This window comes from Nansenia antarctica (assembly GCF_963989245.1).
Source record: "Nansenia antarctica genome assembly, chromosome: 7".
Lineage (NCBI taxonomy): Eukaryota > Metazoa > Chordata > Actinopteri > Argentiniformes > Microstomatidae > Nansenia > Nansenia antarctica.
The window spans coordinates 30,728,327-30,751,305 of record NC_137677.1 but is presented as its reverse complement, the minus strand read 5'-3'; the positions used below and the strand labels follow the sequence as shown (position 1 = coordinate 30,751,305).

The following is a 22,979-nucleotide window of genomic DNA, read 5'->3' as shown; positions in this document are numbered from 1 at the left end:
TGACAATGTAACCAGACACCTCTCGGAAAACAGAAATACGTCAAATTCGTCTTCAAAGTATTTCTGACGTAAAACTCAGATTTTCATTTTTTCAGCTAACATTCAACTTGAAGATGTGAAGTACCCACTCGTTATTTTTCCGAACAGTTTTACGTTCATTAAATAACTAATTTTAATAATTTTAAAATAATTAAAATAATTCTATACTAACTATAATCTAGCAACAAAATAGGCTTGTTTGTCATGCTTGTGGCTGAAATAACACGAGGATCACACTTGGGTGTGATTGGCTGTTGAGCTCAAGGGGGAGGGACAAAGGAAGCCCTGTTTGTTCATAGATGAACACTGCTTAGCTCATCAATTGTTCAGTAATGACTGAAGGCACAAAGAAAGTCCCCAATAAACGAAACTTTACTAGGACAACATACGGATTTCACGGGATCAACATACCACAACACGTTCTGCTTTTGGGTGAGTAGCTACAGTCCTTTGTTTGTGTTGGGCTAGCCACGTTAGCTAGCGAACATTAGCTAGTACGTTCTGTGTCGTCGTATTGCCTTTTAAAGACTTTCTAAAACAATCGCATAGTAGCACATTATGCTGTTCTTATAAGTTGTGTTGTTGCTACTGTGTACAGTTAGTTAACTGTTTGTCTTTTGTTACTTGGGTTGGGCTAGCCGTGTTAGCTAGCTAGCATTAGCTAGTAAGTTATGTGTGGTATTGTGTAATACTTTCTAAAACAATCGCATAGCACATGTTCTTATAAGTTGTGTTGTTGATACCGTGTACAGCTAGCTAACTGTGTTTATTTTTGTCTGTTTCAGCTTTGATGTCAAGCCCCCCGGATCTGGCCAGACAGAAGTATCTTTTTGATCAGAGAATTCTGTTCAGATGAGGCAAAAGACACCACATGCCCACCAGACGCCACAGCACCTTTACTTTAATTCATTACTTACTTTACTTATTTACTTGTGATTATTGTGATGATGGTATTGTTGTGATTATGTACCTTGCTGCAAAGCTAATGTTGAAGAACCACAGCCAAAGATTTGTATTATTGTGTACTGTAAAATAAATTCTGATTCTGATTCAAGACTTTTTTGTTTCATTAAAAGAATAATAGTTACAACAACCATAAAGCCTCCATAATGATAAGCTGGCTAATTAGCTTAGGTAATACCTTGCTAGGTAATAATGTTAGCTATAGCTATCTGACGCAGTGAGCTACACTGACATATTGACAGCTGAGTGGTTGGGGGTGGGGTTAACCAGACATTGTTACCGCCCATTACCTGGCTGTGAAGGTGAGAAAAAACAATATCTTTGATGGGGATTTTCTGTGCTTAGTGATTTCAGGTGTAGCAACTTTCAAATAATCATGTCGTCTTAAATTTGTTTCCGATTTCATCATTCCGAAAAATGATTTCGCCTACAGGTAGCCCTTTTCATTGTCAGTTGTCACAAAAGTGTTTGAGAGAGATAGAGAGGGAGGGTTTGTGATGTGATGTCAAGTGCCTGTGTGACAAAAGTGTGAAAAGAAAGTGTGTTGTGAGTTTACTATGGAGGATGGAAACGGTGTCTGTGTTGTGCGTGTGTGCGTTTGCGATGTTGAAACTGGACTTGTAGATTTCAGCAGGTTGGCTACTTGAAAAGATCTTGGTTCAAAAAAGATTGAACAATGAGCACCCCTGATTATAGTCGAAACTGGCAACTGTTTTTTTGGTTTTTGGTAGCCTAATCTGATCACAAAGTGACCCTACAGTTTATTAGCGGGTCCTAGGGCATCAAAATTGCATTTCCTTGAAACTGCATTCACTGATAGCGTGTATGTGTAATTATGTGTATTTCTATATCTTATGCTTACCCGATCTAAAAGCTCACGGCACGTGCCTGCTAAATATACAGCTCGTTGGTGGACACAGCCTAAGTTAACGTATCTAGCCAGCTAGCTAACGCTATAAGGCTGAACTCGAACCTGCTGAAAACCTTGAGGTCCAGTTAAACTAACGTAGCTAAGCTAGCTAGCCTAATAGCTTACGTTAGAGACTCGGTGTTGAAGCTGCTCTGACACGGAATACAATAATCTCTGTTGTATTCCAAACTATTCCAAAGTGCTTGACAGTTGAGTTCTCAAGAGGAACGGTCGGCGGTAGGCATGCTTATCTGTATTCTGTAAACAGAGCAGTATCCGAAGCAGGTCAACGTGACGCAGGTGACGCTTGCGAATATGATTGATGACACACTAACCACAACACACTACACACTACATACTACATACTACACACTACATACTACACACACACTACACACTACATACTACACACTACACACACTACACACTCACTACAACACACTCACTACAACACATTAACCACAACACACTAACCCCCCCCTCACCTGTGGGCCTCCCCCCCCTCACCTGCGGGCCCCCCTCCCCCCCCTCACCTGCGGGCCTCCCCCCCCTCACCTGTGGGCCTCCCCCCCCTCACCTGCGGGCCTCCCCCCCCCCTCACCTGCGGGCCTGCTGTACCAGGCTGGTCTTCCTCTCCTCCAGGCTGACGTGGCGCTCCACCGCCGACCTGCCAAACGCCTCAGAGCCCTGAAACACACACACACACACAACACTGTTACACACACACACACACACAACACTGTTACACACACACACAACACTGTTACACATACACACACAACACTGTTACACACACACACACACAACACTGTTACACACACACACACAACACTGTTACACACACACACACACACAACACTGTTACACACACACACACAACACTGTTACACACACACAACACTGTTACACACACACACACAACACTGTTACACACACACACACACACACAACACTGTTACACACACACACACACACAACACTGTTACACACACACACACACACAACACTGTTACACACACACACAACACTGTTACACACACACACAACACTGTTACACTTACACACACAACACTGTTACACACACAACACTGTTACACACACACACAACACTGTTACACACACACACAACACTGTTACACACACACAACACTGTTACACACACACAACACTGTTACACACACACACACACAACACTGTTACACACACACACACAAGACTGTTACACATACACACACAACACTGTTACACACACAACACTGTTACACACACACACACACACAACACTGTTACACACACACACACAACACTGTTACACACACACACAACACTGTTACACACACACACAGACACCACTGTTACACACACACACACACACACCACTGTTACACACACACACACACACACACAACACTGTTACACACACACACACAACACTGTTACACACACACACACACAACACTGTTACACACACACACACACACACACACAACACTGTTACACACACACACACACAACACTGTTACACACACACACACAACCCTGTTACACACACACACACACCACTGTTACACACACACACAACACTGTTACACACACACACACACAACACTGTTACACACACACACACAACACTGTTACACACACACACACACACACACACACACACACACTGTCGCCGCTGAAGTCACCCTCACAGAGAACCACCTTCCCAGGGCCCCGCCCCCGCGCCCTGACCCCAGACATTAGAATGTAGACATTAGAATGCAGACATTAGAATGTAGACATTAGAATGTAGACATTAGAATGTAGACATTAGAATGCAGACATTAGAATGTAGACATTAGAATGCAGACAGAATGTAGACATTAGAATGCAGACATTAGAATGCAGACATTAGAATGTAGACATTAGAATGTAGACATTAGAATGCAGACATTAGAATGTAGACATTAGAATGCAGACATTAGAATGTAGACATTAGAATGCAGACAGATTTATGAAACACAGGATAAGATGTAAATTCCTTTGTGCAGGCACGTACGTGAGAGTGTGTGTGTGTGTGCGTGTGTGTCGTCTTGGTGGTGAGTGGTTCATGCGGGGGGGGGGGCTGGGGTTAGGTTTAATTTCGGACGCATCATCAGTAGTGTTCCTCCAGGTCATGGGGAGTTTCGGCCATCACACTATACACCCTCGCCAGAGGTGGCCAGCTCAGGGGGATCAGCCCCGAACTTGTGTCAATCCTAATTCGTCATGAGAATGGCTGACGTCTCATGAGACTATGCAAGGCAGGGGCGTCCTTTTCCCTGAGTCAGGCCTAAGCTGACTGCATACCTTCTGGTTGGCTACTTCGGGGCCCAGCAGGGATCTTTCCTTCTCATAAAATGAGAATGTAGACATTAGAATGCAGACATTAGAATGTAGACATTAGAATGTAGATATTAGAATGCAGACATTGGAATGTAGACATTAGAATGTAGACATTAGAATGCAGACATTAGAATGCAGACATGAAAGAAGGGCCTCCACAGAGGAGGTTTATGAAGCAGGGCAGCCAAACCCGCAAGGAAGCTGTAATGCCCACCCCCTTGCTAACCCCTCGGACCACCACCAAAACCGCCACATGGAACCTCAGGACCATGTTTGAGACAGGGAAGACAGTCCAGGTAGCACAGGCGATGAGAAATTACAACATCTCTCTCCTGGGACTGTGTGAGACAAGGTGGCTACAAGCAGGGCATATGAGTTTATCATCAGGGGAGATGGTGCTCTACTCCGGGCACACTGAAGATGGTGCCCCCCACACAGAAGGAGTTGTCCTCATGCTGGCTCCAGAGGCACAGCGCTCCCTCATTGGTTGGGAACCGGTGAACCCAAGAATCATCACCGCCCAATTTGCCACTCAGAAAGAGAACATCAAGCTGAATATCCTTCAGGGCTACGCTCCGACCAACGATACCATAGAGGAAAAGAAAGGCGACTTCTACGACCAGCTGCAGGGGATGCTGGACAGACTCAGAGCAAAGGATATCACTATTCTCCTGGGTGACTTCAATGCCAAGACCGGAGCTGACAACAATGGCTATGAAGACATCATGGGTACACACGGGCTGGGCCAGATGAATGAGAATGGTGAAAGGTTTGCAGACCTGTGCTCCCTTAACCAGCTGGTCATAGGAGGCAGCATCTTCCCACATAAGCAAATCCACAAGGCCACGTGGAGATCTCCAGACCATGTTACAGAGAACCAAATAGACCACATATCAGGGGTGCAAACTGGCGATGGTCCAAAAAGGTGCCACTTTTTTTTTTGCCCTTAGATGGTTAGCTCTATCATTAACAGTCTAACAATGATGCGCTTGTAAGTAGCGATGGCCCTGACCTTAACACCCGCATAATTAATGTAAGCAACCTGTTCCTAGAGTAATTATGTGGGTTCCTGCAGGTTTCAACAAGTTACATTTAAGACCTTTATAGATCTTAAATGGATTTTAAGACCTGTTGAGCAAGTATTGGTATTAGACTCACATTCATTGATTCTTTTCATTAGCAATGCTGGGTGATCTGTTCTGTTGCATATAGAACAATGATAATGTAAGTTAGCCTACTCTATACATTTCTTGATTAATTTCCATTGCTTCTCAACACAATACTAGATATAATAGCATAAATAACAGAATAAACTTACACACTTACTTACACTCACTTACACTGCATAGCCTACATACTGAGATATGGCACACACACACCTCTCACAGGTACACACACACACACCTCTCACAGGAGGGCCACACACACACACACGTACAGGTACACACACACGCTATATTTACTAAAACACACACACCGTTGCTACCACTGCAAGTTTGAAGTAATTCTAACTTCACATGTCTACAGTCGAATCGCCTCCTACGGCGATTATCGTATCCTCTTGTCTTATCATTTCACGTGGCAAAATATCGGGGTTTTGGGCGCAGCTTAACTAATGTCACACGAGCAATAAGTGCAAGTTTTGTTGTATATGTTGTCTCTCATTCGCACGCGTCGTATTCCCACGCAGTGGGTCTGGCGACAATAATACATTTTCCGGTCTGACTTTTTAAATAAAAATAAAATCGATTCTACACAAGACTAAAGCACACAGGCTTTTGTAAATACTTTTGTTTTGGGACGTGTTTGTGTTTGGGGCTGTATGATCATCTAATTATGTGTAGTTATGTGTTTCTACCATGTTGATGTTCTATCAGGTAATTCGCTAGAACTAACCTCCATACCCCAGTGTTTCCTCCAGGATTAGTGGCGGGGTGTTTATTATTTTGCGCGCGTAGCGTGCACGCGCATGAAACGCGCACTGGCGCTCAAAACAAAGACGTAATTTCATCAAAAACTAGAGGGTGGCCACATTAAAAAGAAAAAAAAATCACAGAGGTGATTTTATATAGAAGGTGATCAAATACAAAGATATCGTACAGCAGCAGCAGAACATGCGGAACGCGCATACAGTACATAGGTTACCGTATAATATACATGTGACTGACAGATACGCCCAGCACACACAGAAAGATCATCAGCTCATCGAATATGAAGTACATGAGAGATAATTAGCTCATCGAATATGAAGTACACATGGAACCGGACTACATTACGAATATTCATTTAAAATACCTGTATACTGAGCACTGGTATAAGAACATGAACCAGAGAACAGCAGTAAATGCAATAACCCACAGTTGTCGCTGATGATGTTGCATTTTCGATTAGGATACGGGATTAAAGGGACAGGCGAAGAGAGAGAGGAGATGGATTTCCAGAAATCCAAATGTCCCGCGAAATTTGGACCAATCACAAAACTGTTTTGCAAGCGCGTCGCTTCGCACGTGTGGGGGCGATTACCTAAGTCTGTAACATTGTAACTTACTGCTTTCTAAATCGGAACATAATGTAGGTCTGAACATTTTAGGTGGATTGGTTACCCTAGATCAGGGGTATTCAATTACAAATTCAGTTGGGCCAGATTTGAAAACCAAGAAATTTTGCTGGGCCAGACATTTTCAGCGACCAGTAGCCTAGGCACCAGGTAATGACACATTTCAAACCAACACAAATGAATGTAGGCCTAATGAAATACAAGCAGTTTATTTATAGTTTTCCTTTTAAATTAGGTAACATCTGACACAGGCACGTCAAAAAGACTTGACTGAACACAATAAAAGAGCTGTAATTGAACAGAACCTAATAGCAATACTTTTTTCACTTTCTAGGTAAAACAACAACATTTTGGTCTCAACTGACCCATGCACATCTCAAAGTGCATAAAAAAGTGTACAGTAGTATACCAATAAAAAAAAAGTCCTTTTGTAAAATAAACATTTTGGCCATAGCTGAACACAATAAAAGAGCTGTAATTGAACAGAACCTAATATCAATACTTTTTTAATTTTTTAGGTAAAACAAAATTTTGGTCTCAACTGACCCATGCACATCTCAAAGTGCATAAAAAAGTGTATATATACAAATAAATAAAAAAGTCCTTTTGTAAAATAAACATTTTGGTCATAGCTGACCCAGGCACATCACAAAGTGCTTTTAACTGAATGAAAATAACCATCAATGCCTTGAGTGCACAATTAAACAAGTTACAGTTACAGTTAAACAATAACATTGAATCTAATCTAATCTAATCTTACCCCGCTGACTTTCTTAGTGTGAGAAGTGACATTTTTTATTCTGAACAAGAGCAGTGACATTTGGCTCATAAGATGTCAATGCAATCCGAAGGCATTGGTGAAGAGTACTGTTAGTCAGAGAACAACGAGAGCTGCTTTTTATTGTGTTCATGTGTGAAAAGCTTGCTTCACAGGTGTATGTTGATCCAAACATACTGAGCACATGGATTGCTACTTTCTTAATGTTAGGGAACTGGTGCACGTTGACATCACTCCAAAACTTCGCAGGTCCATTAGTGCGAAGCTCCTGTGCCATGGTTAAGGATGACTGCATGTCAACAAGTTCAAGTACGAATTTCCCCTCGTCGATGGAAGGCACCACTCCCTTTCCTCTGGTGGATAAGTCCCCTTCTATTGCAGCAGTGAACGGGTCTCTGGCAAAGCCCATCACCTCTGCGGGCAGAGCAAGCCCATCCAGTCGACCAGCAAAGTTCTCTTTCAACCTCGCAATGAAATCAGTCATCACATCTGTGATTTGTGCCGGGGATGAGACGCATTTGCGGAGCGTTGGAAAATGCAGCATTCTGCCGGTGCACAAGTCGGCCGCGAAAAGGTCCAGTTTGATTTGAAACGCGCGCGTCTGTTCCACAAGATCAATCACAGTTTTGTCTCTGCCTTGTAGCCCCACATTTAGGTCATTCAGGTGTTTGAACATGTCGCTCAGAAAGCAGACATCAGCCATGAAGTTGTCGTCCAGTATGCGATTCAAGTGTGTTTCTGCCTTCGTTTGCTTGCTGCTGCGGAGGAAAGTTGTAATCTCCTCTCTGAGATCACAGAAACGCTCCAGTGCCTTGCCTTTGGACAGCCACCTGACGTCGTTGTGCAAAAGCAGGTCGTGGTGCTCAGCAGACATTTCTGACAGCAGCTTGCGGAATAAGCGATGTTGGAGGCTCGAAGTGGAGCGAATAAAATTAATTGTAGCCATCACGTTGTCCATTGTTGTTTTAAGCTCCCCGCTGAGTTTTGCGCACAACACCGTCTGATGCACAATGCAGTGTAAGGATGTTATCTGAGGTGCAACAGCGGACCAGCGTGCTGTCAAACCATTTACTCTCCCTGTCATGGATGGAGCCCCATCCGTCACAAGCATTCCCACACGCTTCATATCTAGACCATTGTCTTTGAAAAATTCTGAAATGTTCTTAAAGACTATCTCGCCAGTTGTGTGTCCTTCTAACGGCAGTAAACCGAGCAATTCCTCTCGGAAGCATTTGCCGTCAAAAAAACGGACATATATGCACAATTGTGCGATATCGGTTCTGTCTGTGGACTCGTCTACTGCTATAGACATAACATCAGCTTTCTTCAGTTCTTTTAACAGTGTTTCAAACACATCTGTAGCAAGAATTTCAACCCTGCGAATGTTTGAAGTGTCTGACAGGGGAACGTTTTTAATAGCAGATGACACACTCGTTTTAATTTTGCTGTCAATTATCACTTCATCTATGACGGCCAGCATACAGTCTTTCATGGTTTCAGAATCAGTGAATGGCCTTTTCTTCTTTGCTAAGATCCAGGAAACACGAAGGGATGCTGCTGTACCTCTCTCTTGGGCTGTGCATGTCCGTACCATCGTTGTACAGCTCCGATTGTAGGATGCAATCAAACTCTGCACTTTTGCAGCCCTCTCCTGAGATCCCTCTGGAAAGTTGGCCCGGAAAGTCGGGTGTTTCTCCATGTGGTGCCTCCGAATATTGTAATCTTTAAGTACCGCAACGCACTCATTGCATATTAAACACATCGGTTTGGCATTTGGACTTTGTGGTAAAATAAACACGTATTTTTCAGTCCAGGCAGGGTTAAACCGACGGTTTTCATCGTCAATTTTGCGTTTCAGGGTGGAGAAAGTCGAAGACATTTTTGGAGTTGATATCGGACTTCTAGCTAGCCTGCCTACAGAACGTGAATATAACGCTCTAGCAACAGTCAACCCAATCAGGGCATTGTTTGTTAAAGTGTGTCTAGCAACGTTATATTAAACAATGCCCTGATTGGGTTGACTGTTCACACGCTCACACGTCACACCTTGCCACGCCCAATGCGTGACATTTGAGAGCCCTGGTGTTATATTCACGTTCTGTAGGCTACTATTGTATGGTAACGATCCTGTATGAGGCCCGTTAACAGCTCCACCAAGGGAGTTAACTATCTTGGTCTAATGGTTAGCGTGGTCGTCGTTTATGCGGGAGATCGGGGTTCGATTCCCGCATGGGGCGAGTTACACTACCAAGTCTCCGTTCGCTACAGTATGAACACTCGCGAAATACGTTTTTCTCTACTTTTATGGCTGGGCCAATCGGGGGTCGCGTCTGGGCCGCATGCGGCCCGTGGGCCGCTAATTGAATAGGCCTGCCCTAGATGGTCTTCGTGACATTTCACAATCACAAACATATATGTACAGAAACTTACTAAAGTATAAAACACAGCTAAAATACCGCTTCTCTTCAAATCACTCTCCAGTTCCTATGACGCTTTGAGGTCAATGCATTTGTTTTTTTGGTGAACTACCGTAATAACCCTGAATGGTTAGAGTGCAACTTCTCTGCTTTCAGAAACTGTTGGATTTTTTTCGATTGCAAACATAGTTCAAGAATTACGATAGTTTGAACAACCCTGTAAAATCCTGTTGAGAAGTTATCGCAACATAGAAGTTATATTATTCTATTTTATTACTTATGTTTCTACTTCCATCTTAAGACCTTTTTAAGACGTTTTATTTCAACTGTAGCAGAGTTTAGTGTTAGCTCGGGCATCATGTGACTTGGATGAGATGAGATGTAGACCCCCCCCACCCCAAATATGTTTTTTGCATATCTACATGATTCACGTAAGTCACCTATTTTGAGGTAAAAACTGTGAATTTAGCCGAAAGGTGACAAGTTTGCACCACTGACATATGCATCAGTCGAAAGTTCAGGAGGTCATGTCAAGATGTGCGAGTGATGAGAGGAGCAGATGCAGCATCAGACCACCACCTCCTTCTGATGACTGCAAAGTCTTAAAAAGGCACTCCACCACTAGCAGCACAACAACAAGATATGACCTCAGACTTCTCAGAAATCAAGAAGTAGAGGAGAGATTTCAGATCAGCCTCAAGAACAGATACCAGATACTGCAGTCTGAAGGAGTGGATGGAGATGGAGATGTAGAGACTCAGTGGCAGCAGTCAAAAGAGACCTGGCTCGACACCTGCGAGGAAGTCCTCGGAAAAAGGAAAACAAAACATTAAGACTGGGTCTCTGTGGAAACACTCCAGAAACTGAAAGAAAGGAAGGAGAAGAAAGAGAAGCTAAAACACGCAAAACTAGAGCAGCAAAGGGAAGGGCAGGAAGAGTACACCCAGGTTAACAAAGAGGTGAAGAAAAGTATTAGAAAGGACAAAGGGCCTACATAGACAACCTGGCCCAACAAGCAGAAACAGCAGCAGCACAGGGAGATATGAAAGACCTCTACATGATCACCAAGAAGCTAGCAGGCAAGCTCCATCAGACAGACAAGCCAGTGAAGGATAAACAGGGAAACCCAATTTCAACCACTCAGGACCAGCAGAGAAGATGGGCCGAACACTTCAAAGAAGTCCTGAATCAACCTGTCCCAGTAGAAAGACCAGACATACCATCAGCAGACACAGTTTTACCAATAAACTGTGAGAAACCCAGCAAGGCAGAGATTAGGAAGGCTATCAAGACACTGAAGTCAGGAAAAGCTGCAGGGCCGGATGGAGTATCAGCAGAGGCAGAAGGCCGACCTAAAGGTACCGGAGAACTGGAGGGAGTTGTCATCAAAATACCAAAAAAAGGAGACCTCACCAGCTGTAACAACTACAGGAGAATCATGCTCCTCTCTGTACCATGCAAAATCCTGAACAGAATTCTACTGGAGAGAATGAAAACAGCAGTTGATCCCCTGCTCCGAGACCGGCAGGCAGGCTTCCGGAGTAATAGATCCTTACTGACCAGATCGCCACACTACGCATCATAGTAGAGCAATCAATAGAATGGAACTCCTCTAGGGCTGCCACAAACGATTATTTTCATAGTCGACTAGTCACCGATTATTTTAACGATTAGTCGACTAATCGGATCATAAATTACAGCTTATCGCACAATTACTCAATCGCTCTTATTTAGCTATCATCTTCTAAATCAGCTTCTAAATTTAGCTTGAAGTTGTTAGTTGTTGTTGTAGGCATGTGCTAACTAAAAATAAAGACAATTAAAATGATTGTTCACTCAAAAATAGATATTTTAATGAACTTTGCAGATTTATTTCTGGCATCACTTGCATGTAATGTAATGTAAAGAGTAGTAGAGAGTGCAAACTGCTGAGTAAAATGAGGTAGGCTAGGCACTAGGCAACCAAAAGAATACAAAAACAAAAATAAATACTTGTACAGAGTACAAAAGTTTTGCTTTGCTTCACTCATAGTAGAACGCGCCTTCTTAGCACTGTAACGTTAAGACAACATTTTTAGCTATTTGATAAGTATCGCTTTGATGACAGCGTAAAATAATGTAAGAAGGCTTTTAACGTAACGATATCGTTAGCCAATAACAAGCTAACTAGCTTACCGAGACGAGCCATCGTCTTCCTCGTCACCTGCCACAACGTGCTTCCTTTTTAGATGCTCGCGCATCATAGACGTGCTGCCATGATAAGCGAGTTCAGCTTTGCAAATTTTACATTTTACATTCTTTTTTTCAACGTTGTGGTTGAAATGCTCCCACACTTTAGAGGTACGAGGACAGGAAGACATTTCTCTGTTTGTTTGTTTGTTTTTCCGGGGAAGTCACGTGTGCCCCGGATGACCGACACTGCGCATGTACATCAAAGACACTGGGAGACGCTAGCCAGTGGCAGCTTCAGGGAAGAAAAACGAATGCTTATCGAATGAAATGAATGGTCTTTATTGTCATTGATATAGTACAGGTACCAAACAACGAAATTTGGGAGGGGGGGGCTCCCCTGGTGCTAGGCACAAAAAAACAAAAAAAAACAAAAAAATCAAAAAAACAAAAACAAAAAAAACTTATTTCAGCTCCCCAAAAACATGCGACTACGGCGATTACCAAATATGTCGGTGACGATTTTGGCAGTCGACGTCGTCGTGACTAGTCGACTAATCGTGGCAGCCTTAAACTCCTCCCTATACATCAACTTCATCGACTATGAAAAGGCATTTGATAGTGTGGACAGAGAGACCCTGTGGAAGCTAATGAGGCACTACGGTGTCCCTGAGAAGATCACCTCCCTGGTCCAGAACACCTACCAGGGAATGTCCTGCAGGGTCTTACATGCAGGCCAGATGTCAGACAGTTTTGAGGTCAAGTCTGGAGTTCGACAGGGATGTCTACTGTCGCCCTTCCTGTTTCTTCTCGTTATCGACTGGATAATGAAGACCACCACAACAGGAAGGAAGAACGGCATACACTCTGGTCACAACTGGATGACCTGGATTTTGCTGATGATCTGGCCCTCCTGTCACACAGCCATAATCACATGCAGGACAAGACCACCCAGCTAGCAACAACATCCCTTGCAGCAGGCCTTAGGATAAACAAGGAGAAGACAAAACTGATGAGGATTAACACCCTGACCACCATCCCTGGACTAACCCTGGATTAACACCCTGACCACCATAGACGACAGACCCATCAAAGAAGTCGACTCCTTCACCTACCTTGGCAGTATTATCGATAAACAAGGTGGCACAGACAGCGATGTCACTGCCAGGGTAGGCATAGCTAGAGCAGCCTTCATGATCCTGAAGAACATCTGGGCCTTAAGGGAAATAGCAACACCAACAAAGGTGCGCATCTTCAACTCCAACGTCAAAAGTGTCCTTCTCTATGGTTCGAAGACGTGGAGAATGACAAAAAAGACGATACAGAAGATCCAGACATTCATCAACACCTGTCTGAGGCGCATCTTCAGAATCAGGTGGCCGGACAAAATCAGCAACAAGGAGCTGTGGCAGAGAGGGAGCCAGGAGCCAGTAGAGAGCTGTGGCAGTAGAGAGTCAGTAGAGAGCCAGTAGAGACCATTTCTGTATTTTCTTTACCATTGTAACACGTAAAGCTGAAAGCAATGCTGAACGTGTTGTTAAAAAACGTTATCTTACCCCTGCAGTGGCTGAGAATTTCAAAGCTTTAATGAACAGTAATCACACAACTCCCATGTTATATGAAAACGACTTAGTAATTACCTTTAACAATAAAGTAAAAATGGCCCTAGACTCCCTGGCACCTACCAAACTAAAAAAGGTTGGAGCCAAGAGGAGAGCACCATGGCGTAACAGTGAAATAAATCTCCTTAAGAGAACATGTAGGAAAGCTGAGCGCAGATGTAGAAAGAGCAAATTACAGGTTGATCAGAATATTTTTAAAGAACATCTATCTGCCTTTAACTTGGCAATGCGAAATGCTAGGAAAAATCACTTCTCAAATATAATATCTACAAACAAGAATAACCCCAGGGTCTTGTTCTCGACAATTGATTGCCTTGTAAACCCTGCTCCTAGAACACTAGACGCCGCAGCCTCTGTCACCAAATGCGAGGAATTTGCAGCCCACTTCAGGGATAAGATAACAAATATTAGAATGTGTATTACTCAGGAAAGACTAGGTTTGTGTAACACTGTAGATCCGCCACCACAGAACATGACTATGAGCATGTTCACCATGATTAGTACTGAAACATTAGGTAAAATTGTGTCACAGCTTAAACCGTCTACGTGTCCTCTTGACCCTATTCCTACCACCTTTTTTAAGGACATTTTTGAATCTGTGTCTGATGACATACTAGGCGTTGTAAATCACTCCCTACTTAAAGGGATATTTCCAGCGGCGCTTAAAACTGCCCTGGTTAGACCCACCCTGAAGAAAAGTAACCTAGATCCTTCTGATCCAAAAAACTGTAGACCAATATCCAATCTCACTTTCCTAAGCAAAATTTTAGAAAAGGCAGCGTACAAACAGCTTCATGAATTCTTAGTCTACCTCATAGGAGCCAACGGACCCACAGGTGGATCCGAAGTGATATAAAGAGCTTACCTCGATCAATTCTCTTCATCGATATCACATTTCTTTCACAACTTTGCATGCTATACGATGCCACCATTTTTTTCCCGAGACGGTAAACACGGCCTAAGTCACATCCAGTTTTCTCCAACTGGAGAATGTGTCATGTCCGGTTTCAACGCCGAATTTCCATACCATTGGTCGGCCAACCCAAAAAATAAAAAAATAAAAAAATAAAAAATCTGATACATGAGAAAGGTCAAAGGTCAAAGATGGTGCCAAAATATCTCCAAATGGCCTAAACATATAGGTGTCCGCCTAAACATACCTGTATTAAAACAGGTACAAAGTTGCATTTGCTCACATTACTAGCATCGACTTTGGCACAAGTACTAATAAGACCCTGGAGTACTGATTCCTAGATGATTTGGGCTTCGTTATCAGGTTTCCACGGTGATATTCACTGTAAAAGCTGTTGTTTTTTTAGGCGGAGACTGAATTTGAGATGTTTTATAATGTTCTAGCTCTATTTACTCTGACACAGTAACATAGATTTTGATTCTGACACTTCTACAGACACCCCACAGGTGTTAGCTTTCATTTGATAACAAGATCATTATGAAGGCCCTTGTGATTGTGGAGATATTCTATATTCACTGTGGGCATGTCATTTCGAGCAGAAAACCAGAAAAATTAGGTGGATAAGATCAGGTTAAATAATAGGTATGACCCACTTCAGTCAGGTTTCCGATCATACCACAGCACAGAAACCGCTTTGCTTAAGGTAACTAATGACCTTAGGATAAATGCAGACTCGAAAAAACTCTTGATTCTTGCACTCTTAGACTTAAGTGCAGCCTTTGATACGGTAGACCATTCCATACTTATTGAGAGACTTGAAAACTGGGTTGGCCTCTCAGGTCCGGTCTTAAACTGGTTCAGGACTTACCTGGCTGACCGAGACTACTTTGTAGCCCTTGGTGACCATAAGTAAAACAATTATAGCGCAACCTGTGGAGTTCCCCAGGGGTCCATTTTAGGACCGTTGCTTTTTAGCCTATAAATGCTACCCCTCAGTTCTGTTATCAAGAGGCATAGCGTTAACTACCACAGCTATGCTGATGACACTCAGCTTTATATCTCAGTAACTCCCAACGACTACAAGATGATCGACCACCTGATAGATTGTATTGCTGATATTAATATTTGGATGACACAAAATGATCAATCAAGAAAAAACAGAGGTATTGATCATTGGCGAGAAAACTGGGAGAGAGAAATTATCTGCACACTTGAAAACACTAGCTCTTAACACTAAGTGTCAGGCTAGGAATCTTGGGACCAGATCTACATTTTGAAACTCATATTAATAATACTATTAAAACATCCTTCTACCATTTAAGAAACATCACTAAGGTACAATCATTTCTCTCCCAGGCAGACACCGAAAAATTAATGCATGCGTTTGTTACTAGTAGGCTAGATTACTGTAATGCTCTCCTGACAGGTCTCCCCCCCAAAAAGATTAATAGACTACAAATGGTTCAGAATGCTGCTGCTCGTGTCCTTACTAGGACCAAACGAAGAGCGCACATCACACCTGTCCTGAGATCACTCCACTGGCTCCCTGTCAGTTATAGAATACTTTAAGATCCTTTTACTAGTCTATAAATCACTCCACTGCGATGCGCCCAATTACATGGTGGACATGCTCATAAGATACACACCAGCTAGACCCCTAAGGTCTAGTGGCACGGAACTTCTAATAGTGCCAGAGGCTAGGACTAAAAGATTTGGAGGATCAGTTTTTAGCATATATGCTCCTAGATTGTGGAACACCCTACCTGAGGGCCTGAGGTTGTCTAAAACTCAGGACATTTTTAAGCGAGACCTCAAAACCTACTTATTCAATGTCGCCTTTTGCTACTAAGGGAGACTAAGGGACATTATGAATGAATGAATGGTCTTTATTGTAATTAATACAGTACAGGTACCATACAACGAAATTTAGGAGGGGGGGGCTCCCCTGGTGCTTGGAAAAAAGACTAAAAACAAGAAGGGAAAAGAGCTGGTTTACATAAATAAAGGCTATGTACACTATCCACTGACTATACTATACTACTATACTATACAATAAAACACTGTGCTGTACTCTATGCTATGCTATAAATATCCTAACATTTCCTATATCTGAACCTTATGTACATAAGGGTTGTCATATTGCACATAGTATTGTTGCACATTCATTTATGGTGCTTTTCCACTAGAGGGCTGACCCGGGTCGACCCGGGCTGGCCCGGTTTATTGTCCTTTTTCCATTGCCAACCGAGCTGGCCCGAAGCGAGCCGAACCAGGCCGAAAGGTACTTTTTTAGCTACCCTTCAAGAGCAGGAACTACAGGGCCGAAAGGTACTTTTTTGCCAGGCTGCGTGTGACGTGTGACGCTGCACACCGTTGATTGGTCAATGGAAATCGTCATCCCATGTTCATAGATTTCATCACTAACCGCCATTTTTAAATACCACAACAGATTTCGCTCTAGGAAAATGTCACTTACTGCTTCTGTAATAACGTATTAATAAAGATTTGAAAAAATATGATAACCATCGTATTATCTTAGTTTAATGTCATTTCAATGCATCATAGAACTTTTATTTACAACAAGCATAACAAAAAAATCACTATTATGGCGATGTCCTGTAGAACTGAAAGCGGCAGGTAACAGGCAGGTAACATCCATATGCTGTATATATAAATAATGTCGGTGTCGACCGTGATAGCAGTGTCGTATCGACACCATTCAAATGGTTTTGGATTCCCTGTCCTCTCCCCTATCCGAACACGTTTGAATTGTTATCCTATCCGGCTATGAAGGTGGTACAATCACAATACTCCTTTGCTAACTTCACCATCGGTATACGGTCATTTTGAGCCCTTAACCACCGCGCTGACACCCCGAGAAGATATGCTTTTAACCGTAAACTCAATGAACCAGGAGTTCACCCGCTGCTGCAAGCGTATCTATAACGAACGCGGAGATTGTATGAGCCCTGCGTCAGTCAGCCTTTCCATAGAAATACGTCTCACCGTTATATATCTAACGTTACATGTTTTAAGGCTGATCTGTGCATGATAGTGCTGCATTATGTTGATCTATTTATATCGATCTATTCTTGCCAATTCCTTATTACCAGTGGAACGGGGGAAGACTAAAACACTTTGAATGGAATAGATAGGACTTTCCGTTGAATGGAGGAAGCATGACACTCGCGAGTTCATCTCGCTTTTCCCCCGTTGATGTATTAAACAATCTAAGCAATCTAATCAGAGCAGTTGTTATTGTGTAATATTATTGATGGATGTGCCATTTTTGATGGACAGCATGGTCCTGAACCGCCTGCCTGAGCGCAGCCGAACAAAGTGTTCGTTCCCAGGGTGGGATGGGTCCCTGGAGATCTTGGAGGCCTTCCTGAGGCAGTGTGTGTTGTACAGCTCTACCAGAGAGGGGAGGGGGGCGCCGATGATCTTCTGGGCCGATCTCACTACTCTCTGTAGCGCTTTCCTCTCTGCGGCTATGCAGCTGGAGAACCACACGCAAATGTAGTAGGTGAGGATGCTCTCCACTGTGCAGCGGTAGAAGGTCACAAGCAGCTCCTGTCTGAGGTGGTATTTCCTGAGGACTCTCATCTCGGGGTAGTGGTGGTCTAGTGGATAGTGAGTTGGACTTGTGATCGGAAGGTTGTGAGTTCAAAATCCCGCCTGAAACCACACCACTACTAGTGTGCCCTTGAGTAAGGCACTTAGCCCTCAGTTACTCCAGGGGGAATGTCCCTGTAATTCGTAATTGTAAGTCGCTTTGGATAAAAGCGTCTGCTAAATGGCAAAATTAAATTAAAATTAAATTAAATTAAGTAGAGCCGCTGTTGTGCCTTCTTGATGATGGCTGCTGTGTTGGTCCTCCAGGACAGGTCCTCCTGTATGTGCACCCGCAGGAATCGGAGAGTTGAGACTCTCTCCACGCTCCCTCCATCGACGAGCAGGGGCTGGACCTCAGATTTTTTCCTCCTGAAGTCCACGATGATTTCCTGGGTCTTTGACTGGTTCAGCAGCAGGTTGTTAACCTTGCACAGCTTGCCCAGCTGCTCCACCTCATCCCTGTACGCCGCCTCGCCCCCCCCCCGAGATGCAGCCCACCACGGTGGTGTCGTCTGCAAACTTTATGATGGAGTTGCTGGGGTGGACGGGGGTGAAGTCGTAGGTGTAGAGGTTGTAGAGGATGGGGCTTAGCACGCAGCCCTGGGGGGACCCAGTGCTGAGTCTGAGGGCTGTGGAGGTGTGGGAGCCCACCCGCACCCTCTGGGGGCGGTCAGACAGGAAGTCCTTGATCCATGCGCAGATAGAGTGTGATAGTCCCAGGTCTAGTAGTTTGGTCACTAGCCTGTCTGGAAGGATAGTGTTGAAAGCAGAGCTGAAGTCCACAAAGAGCAGTCTCGCGTAGCTGTTCCCCCTCTCCAGGTGGGATAGAGTGGAGTGGAGAGTCATCGCGATGATTATAGAACTAGGATCACTAGGCCATTACACCATACTCGTGTTTTGAGATTTGTGTTGACAGGAAGAAGGACCTGGGTGCTGATGAGGCACTGTCAGCTCCCAGTAGCACCTAGAGCAGTACCGGAACCGGTACCAGGATGTACCTGGACCACCATCAGGTTGTATTGCTGTCATCTTTATTGTGTTGTTGCATCATAACTGCGCTTAAGATTCTCTTTTGGCAGGACCTGTGCCCATGCTGGATGCAGAAAGATGTAGATATAACACAACATTTATGGACAGTGTGTACGCCGATAATATGCAAGGAACTTTTCCTGGATACATGGTGTACAGGTTTTTGGCCCTTGCTTGCTTGGCGCCGGTGGTCCTTGGGCCTCCCCTTGGGGGCCCCCGGCTGCCCCGTGTGCTTGGTCTGTTCCGCCGCCGGGCACCTGCTTGGCCGTCCTTGTGCGGGGCCTATTTGGTCTGTGCTTGCTTGGCTGGGCCGGGTGTGCTGGTGGTGGGGCGGGCTGGGTGTGTGTGTGGGGCGGTGGGGGCTCCCCGGGGGGGGGTGTGGGGGCCCACTGGGTGCTGCTAGGCAAACTGGCTAGTAGTCGCTCTATGTGTAGAGGGCTGCAAGGGAATTTTCCTGGCTACATAGTGTACAGGTTTTTACTTTTGCCTGCTTGCGGCACTGTCAGTATTGATTGATTGACTGAGAATGTTTATTATGTGAAGCGCATTGAGTTGCATCTTGTAAGAAATGCGCTATACAAATAAAATTTGATTTGATTTGATTTAGAGAGCCAGATCAGATCAGATCCGGAAAAGGAAGTGGGGATGGATGGCCACACCCTACGTAAGCCAGCAGACACCACCACACGCCAGGCCCTGACTGGGAACCCCCAGGGGAAGCGGAAGAGGGGAAGGCCCAAAAACAGCTGGAGGCGGGACACGGAGGCAGAGCTGAGAAGACATGCTACCAGCTGGGGAGAGACGGAGAAGATAGCCCAAAGCCGTGCTGGATGGAGAAGAGTCGTCAATGGCCTATGCTCCACTGGGAATTAAGGGCCTAAGTAAGTAAGTAACACAGGGCTATCGGTTTGTGTTAGTCTTGATAGTATAGATTACACGACCCGCTACCCCGAGGCAATACCGCTGCAAAGATCTCTGCAAAGAGCATAGCACAGGCGTTATTTCAGGCCATCTCCCGGGTGGGGATCCCGAAAGAGATCCTCACCGACCAAGGCACTAACTTTATGTCACGAACACTTAGGGAACTCTACGGGTTGTTAGACATTAAGGCGGTCCGAACGAGCGTGTATCACCCGGCCACCGACGGGCTGTGTGAGCGGTTCAATCGGACGCTTAAGTCAATGATCCGTAAGTTCATACACGAAGATAGTCGTAATTGGCATAAGTGGTTAGACCCTCTGTTGTTCGCAGTGCGGGAAGTACCCCAGGCTTCCACTGGGTTTTCCCCCTTTGAACTCCTGTACGGGCACAAGCCACGGGGCGTCCTAGACCTGATTAAAGAAAGCTGGGAGGAGGGGTCTAGTGATAGCAAAAATGTAATTCCGTACGTCCTGGACATGCGCGCAAAGCTTCACTCACTGGGGGTTATATCGCGAGGCCCAGGAGCGACAAAAACGGCTGTACGACAGAGGGACTAGCCTACGCAAGGCCGGTGGCGTCCCCGGCCTTGGTCTGGCGGTGGGGGTGTGTGGGGAGCCTGACGCGTTCTGGCCTGCATGTGGAGCCAGACTGTGGTGGGGTTGGATGACAGGGCTGATTGAGGACAGGTGTCAGTAATCAGACTCGCTATCCAGATGGTCTTTTTAACCTGTGTGTGTTTGTTCCCTGGAGGCTGCCTGGGAGTGAGAGAGGCAGAGTGATTCTGGGAGTGAGAGAGGCAGAGTGAGAGAGACAGAGTGATCCTGCCACGGGGGAGACAGAGTAAAGCAGAATCCCGAAAGGGGAGACAGCCGGATGTGGTGGGAGGACATTATCATCATTTAGTAAAGTAACTGTCCAGCGCGTTTTGCTGAGAGGTGCTCAGATAAATGAACTGTCTCAAACCGTTCCCCTGTGTCGACCTCCCTCTGTGCCTGAATCTGTTACACACACACACACACAACACTGTTACACACACACACTCACTCACTCCCCCCCCCCAGCCAGACAGCCCATCACGTCAGACCTTGATGGTGGGCGTGGCTGCAGCAGCTGATGACGTCACGGCCGTTCTCCTGGTTGGTCCAGCTGTTGCCCCCGGCGACGGCCCAGGCCACGGCCCCCCCTCCCTCGTCTCGGGGGGCTCCAGCAGGTTGGTGATGGTCAGGTCCACACAGTTGGTCTGGACTACACACACACACACACACACACTTAGTTGACAAGTGACACACTTGTTGGTGTCAGGGTGTGTCAGTGTGTGTTAGGGTGTGTTAGGGTGTGTTAGTGTGTGTTAGGGTGTGTTAGTGTGTGTTAAGGTGTGTTAGGGTGTGTTAGAGTGTGTAGTGTGTGTTAGTGTGTGTTAGGGTGTGTCAGGGTGTGTCAGGGTGTGTTAGGGTGTGTTAGTGAGTGTTAGGGTGTGTTAGGGTGTGTTAGGGTGTGTTAGCAGTGTTTCCTCTATATGCATTTATTGGTGGCGGGCCACCACGAATGAATTTCCTCCGCCACTAATTGATTCAGTCCACAATTTTTTATTTTTTTAAATCCACCATTTTAGCTGATTAAAATATATCTGATCCTAGATCAGCGCTATAATGGATGTTGACTAAAAGTGCACCTAAATCCACGCCTATCTCTCTCTAACCGCTGATCCAAAATCAGATTAATGACATTAAACATTCAGTTGACGACGTGACACAAGGGCTACTCCTGATTGGTCTAAATGTGAACTGGCATGAGAACCGTGCAGACTCAACCATCCCTGCTCAGCAGTCTTACCTGCCGAAATGCTCGGGCGCCTGTGTTTTCTCCTCGCAAATAACGGGCTAAAAGTCACCGGTAGTACCATCTAAAAGATACAAAAAGCTGATCTAGCTAGCTAGGTGCACAAATAAGATATCACGTTAAATAACTTCGAAAAATTAAACGAAAACAGCGACAGATGGATGGATTTTTCAAGAAAAAAGATGTCCCAGACACTTCAAACATTGCTGAAGCTAGCAGTGGCTATGAGCGATCCGAAACTGCATGGCTGGCAGGAGCAAAGGAGCTAGTTGGTGGATCAGCTAACAACGTTTATGGCGGGGTACCACCACCACCACCAGCTACAACTACAGCGGGAGAACAAGCAGCAGCTACTGTGTGTACACCAACATATATTACTTTCGTTTGTTACTTTTATTTGGACTTTGGATTTTAAGACCACTTTAATTCATGAAAAGGTCCAGAGTTTCTTGTTGCAAACGGAGGAAGGACAAACAACAGGTGCGTTGAAACCAACACCCAATCATGCCAGGACGATGGCTAATTTGATAATTTTGATAGACATGATAGCCATCACATCTAGTTGAAAAACTGTCGCAAGTTGAAGAACTCGCGCAAGTTAGAAATACTCGGAAACTTTCGCCAAGTTGGACATACTTTTCCTGTTGTGTTTGAGACGGAGCCAAGACTGCTCGTTTGGAAGGACATTGGATCCGTGAGTAACGTAAACCTTCAGAGCTGATGGATGGAAACCGGTATCACAAGTTTATATTCTGTATATTATTTATTTTTTTGGGCCATCCTCCCTCTAGTTTTGGTTGAAATTAGGTCGTTGTTTTGAGCGCGCGTGCGCGTTTCATG

At 44.7% G+C, this 22,979-nt stretch overlaps 1 protein-coding gene across 2 annotated transcripts in view; it reads right to left on the bottom strand.

Moving 5' to 3' along the window:
- The window catches only part of aup1 (AUP1 lipid droplet regulating VLDL assembly factor), a 52,666-nt gene that overhangs the window by 7,150 nt on the left and 22,537 nt on the right, over window positions 1-22,979 (bottom strand). For both annotated transcript variants that reach the window (XR_013937600.1, XM_080537293.1), the window contains exons 10-11: window positions 21,385-21,545; window positions 2,514-2,599 (exon numbers count right to left, since the gene is read on the bottom strand). Coding sequence is in view for 1 of the 2 variants with exons in the window: in XM_080537293.1 (XP_080393419.1) it covers window positions 2,514-2,599; window positions 21,385-21,545 (247 nt within the window). In the remaining variant the exon portion in view is untranslated. The remainder of the gene's footprint in view (window positions 1-2,513; window positions 2,600-21,384; window positions 21,546-22,979) is intronic.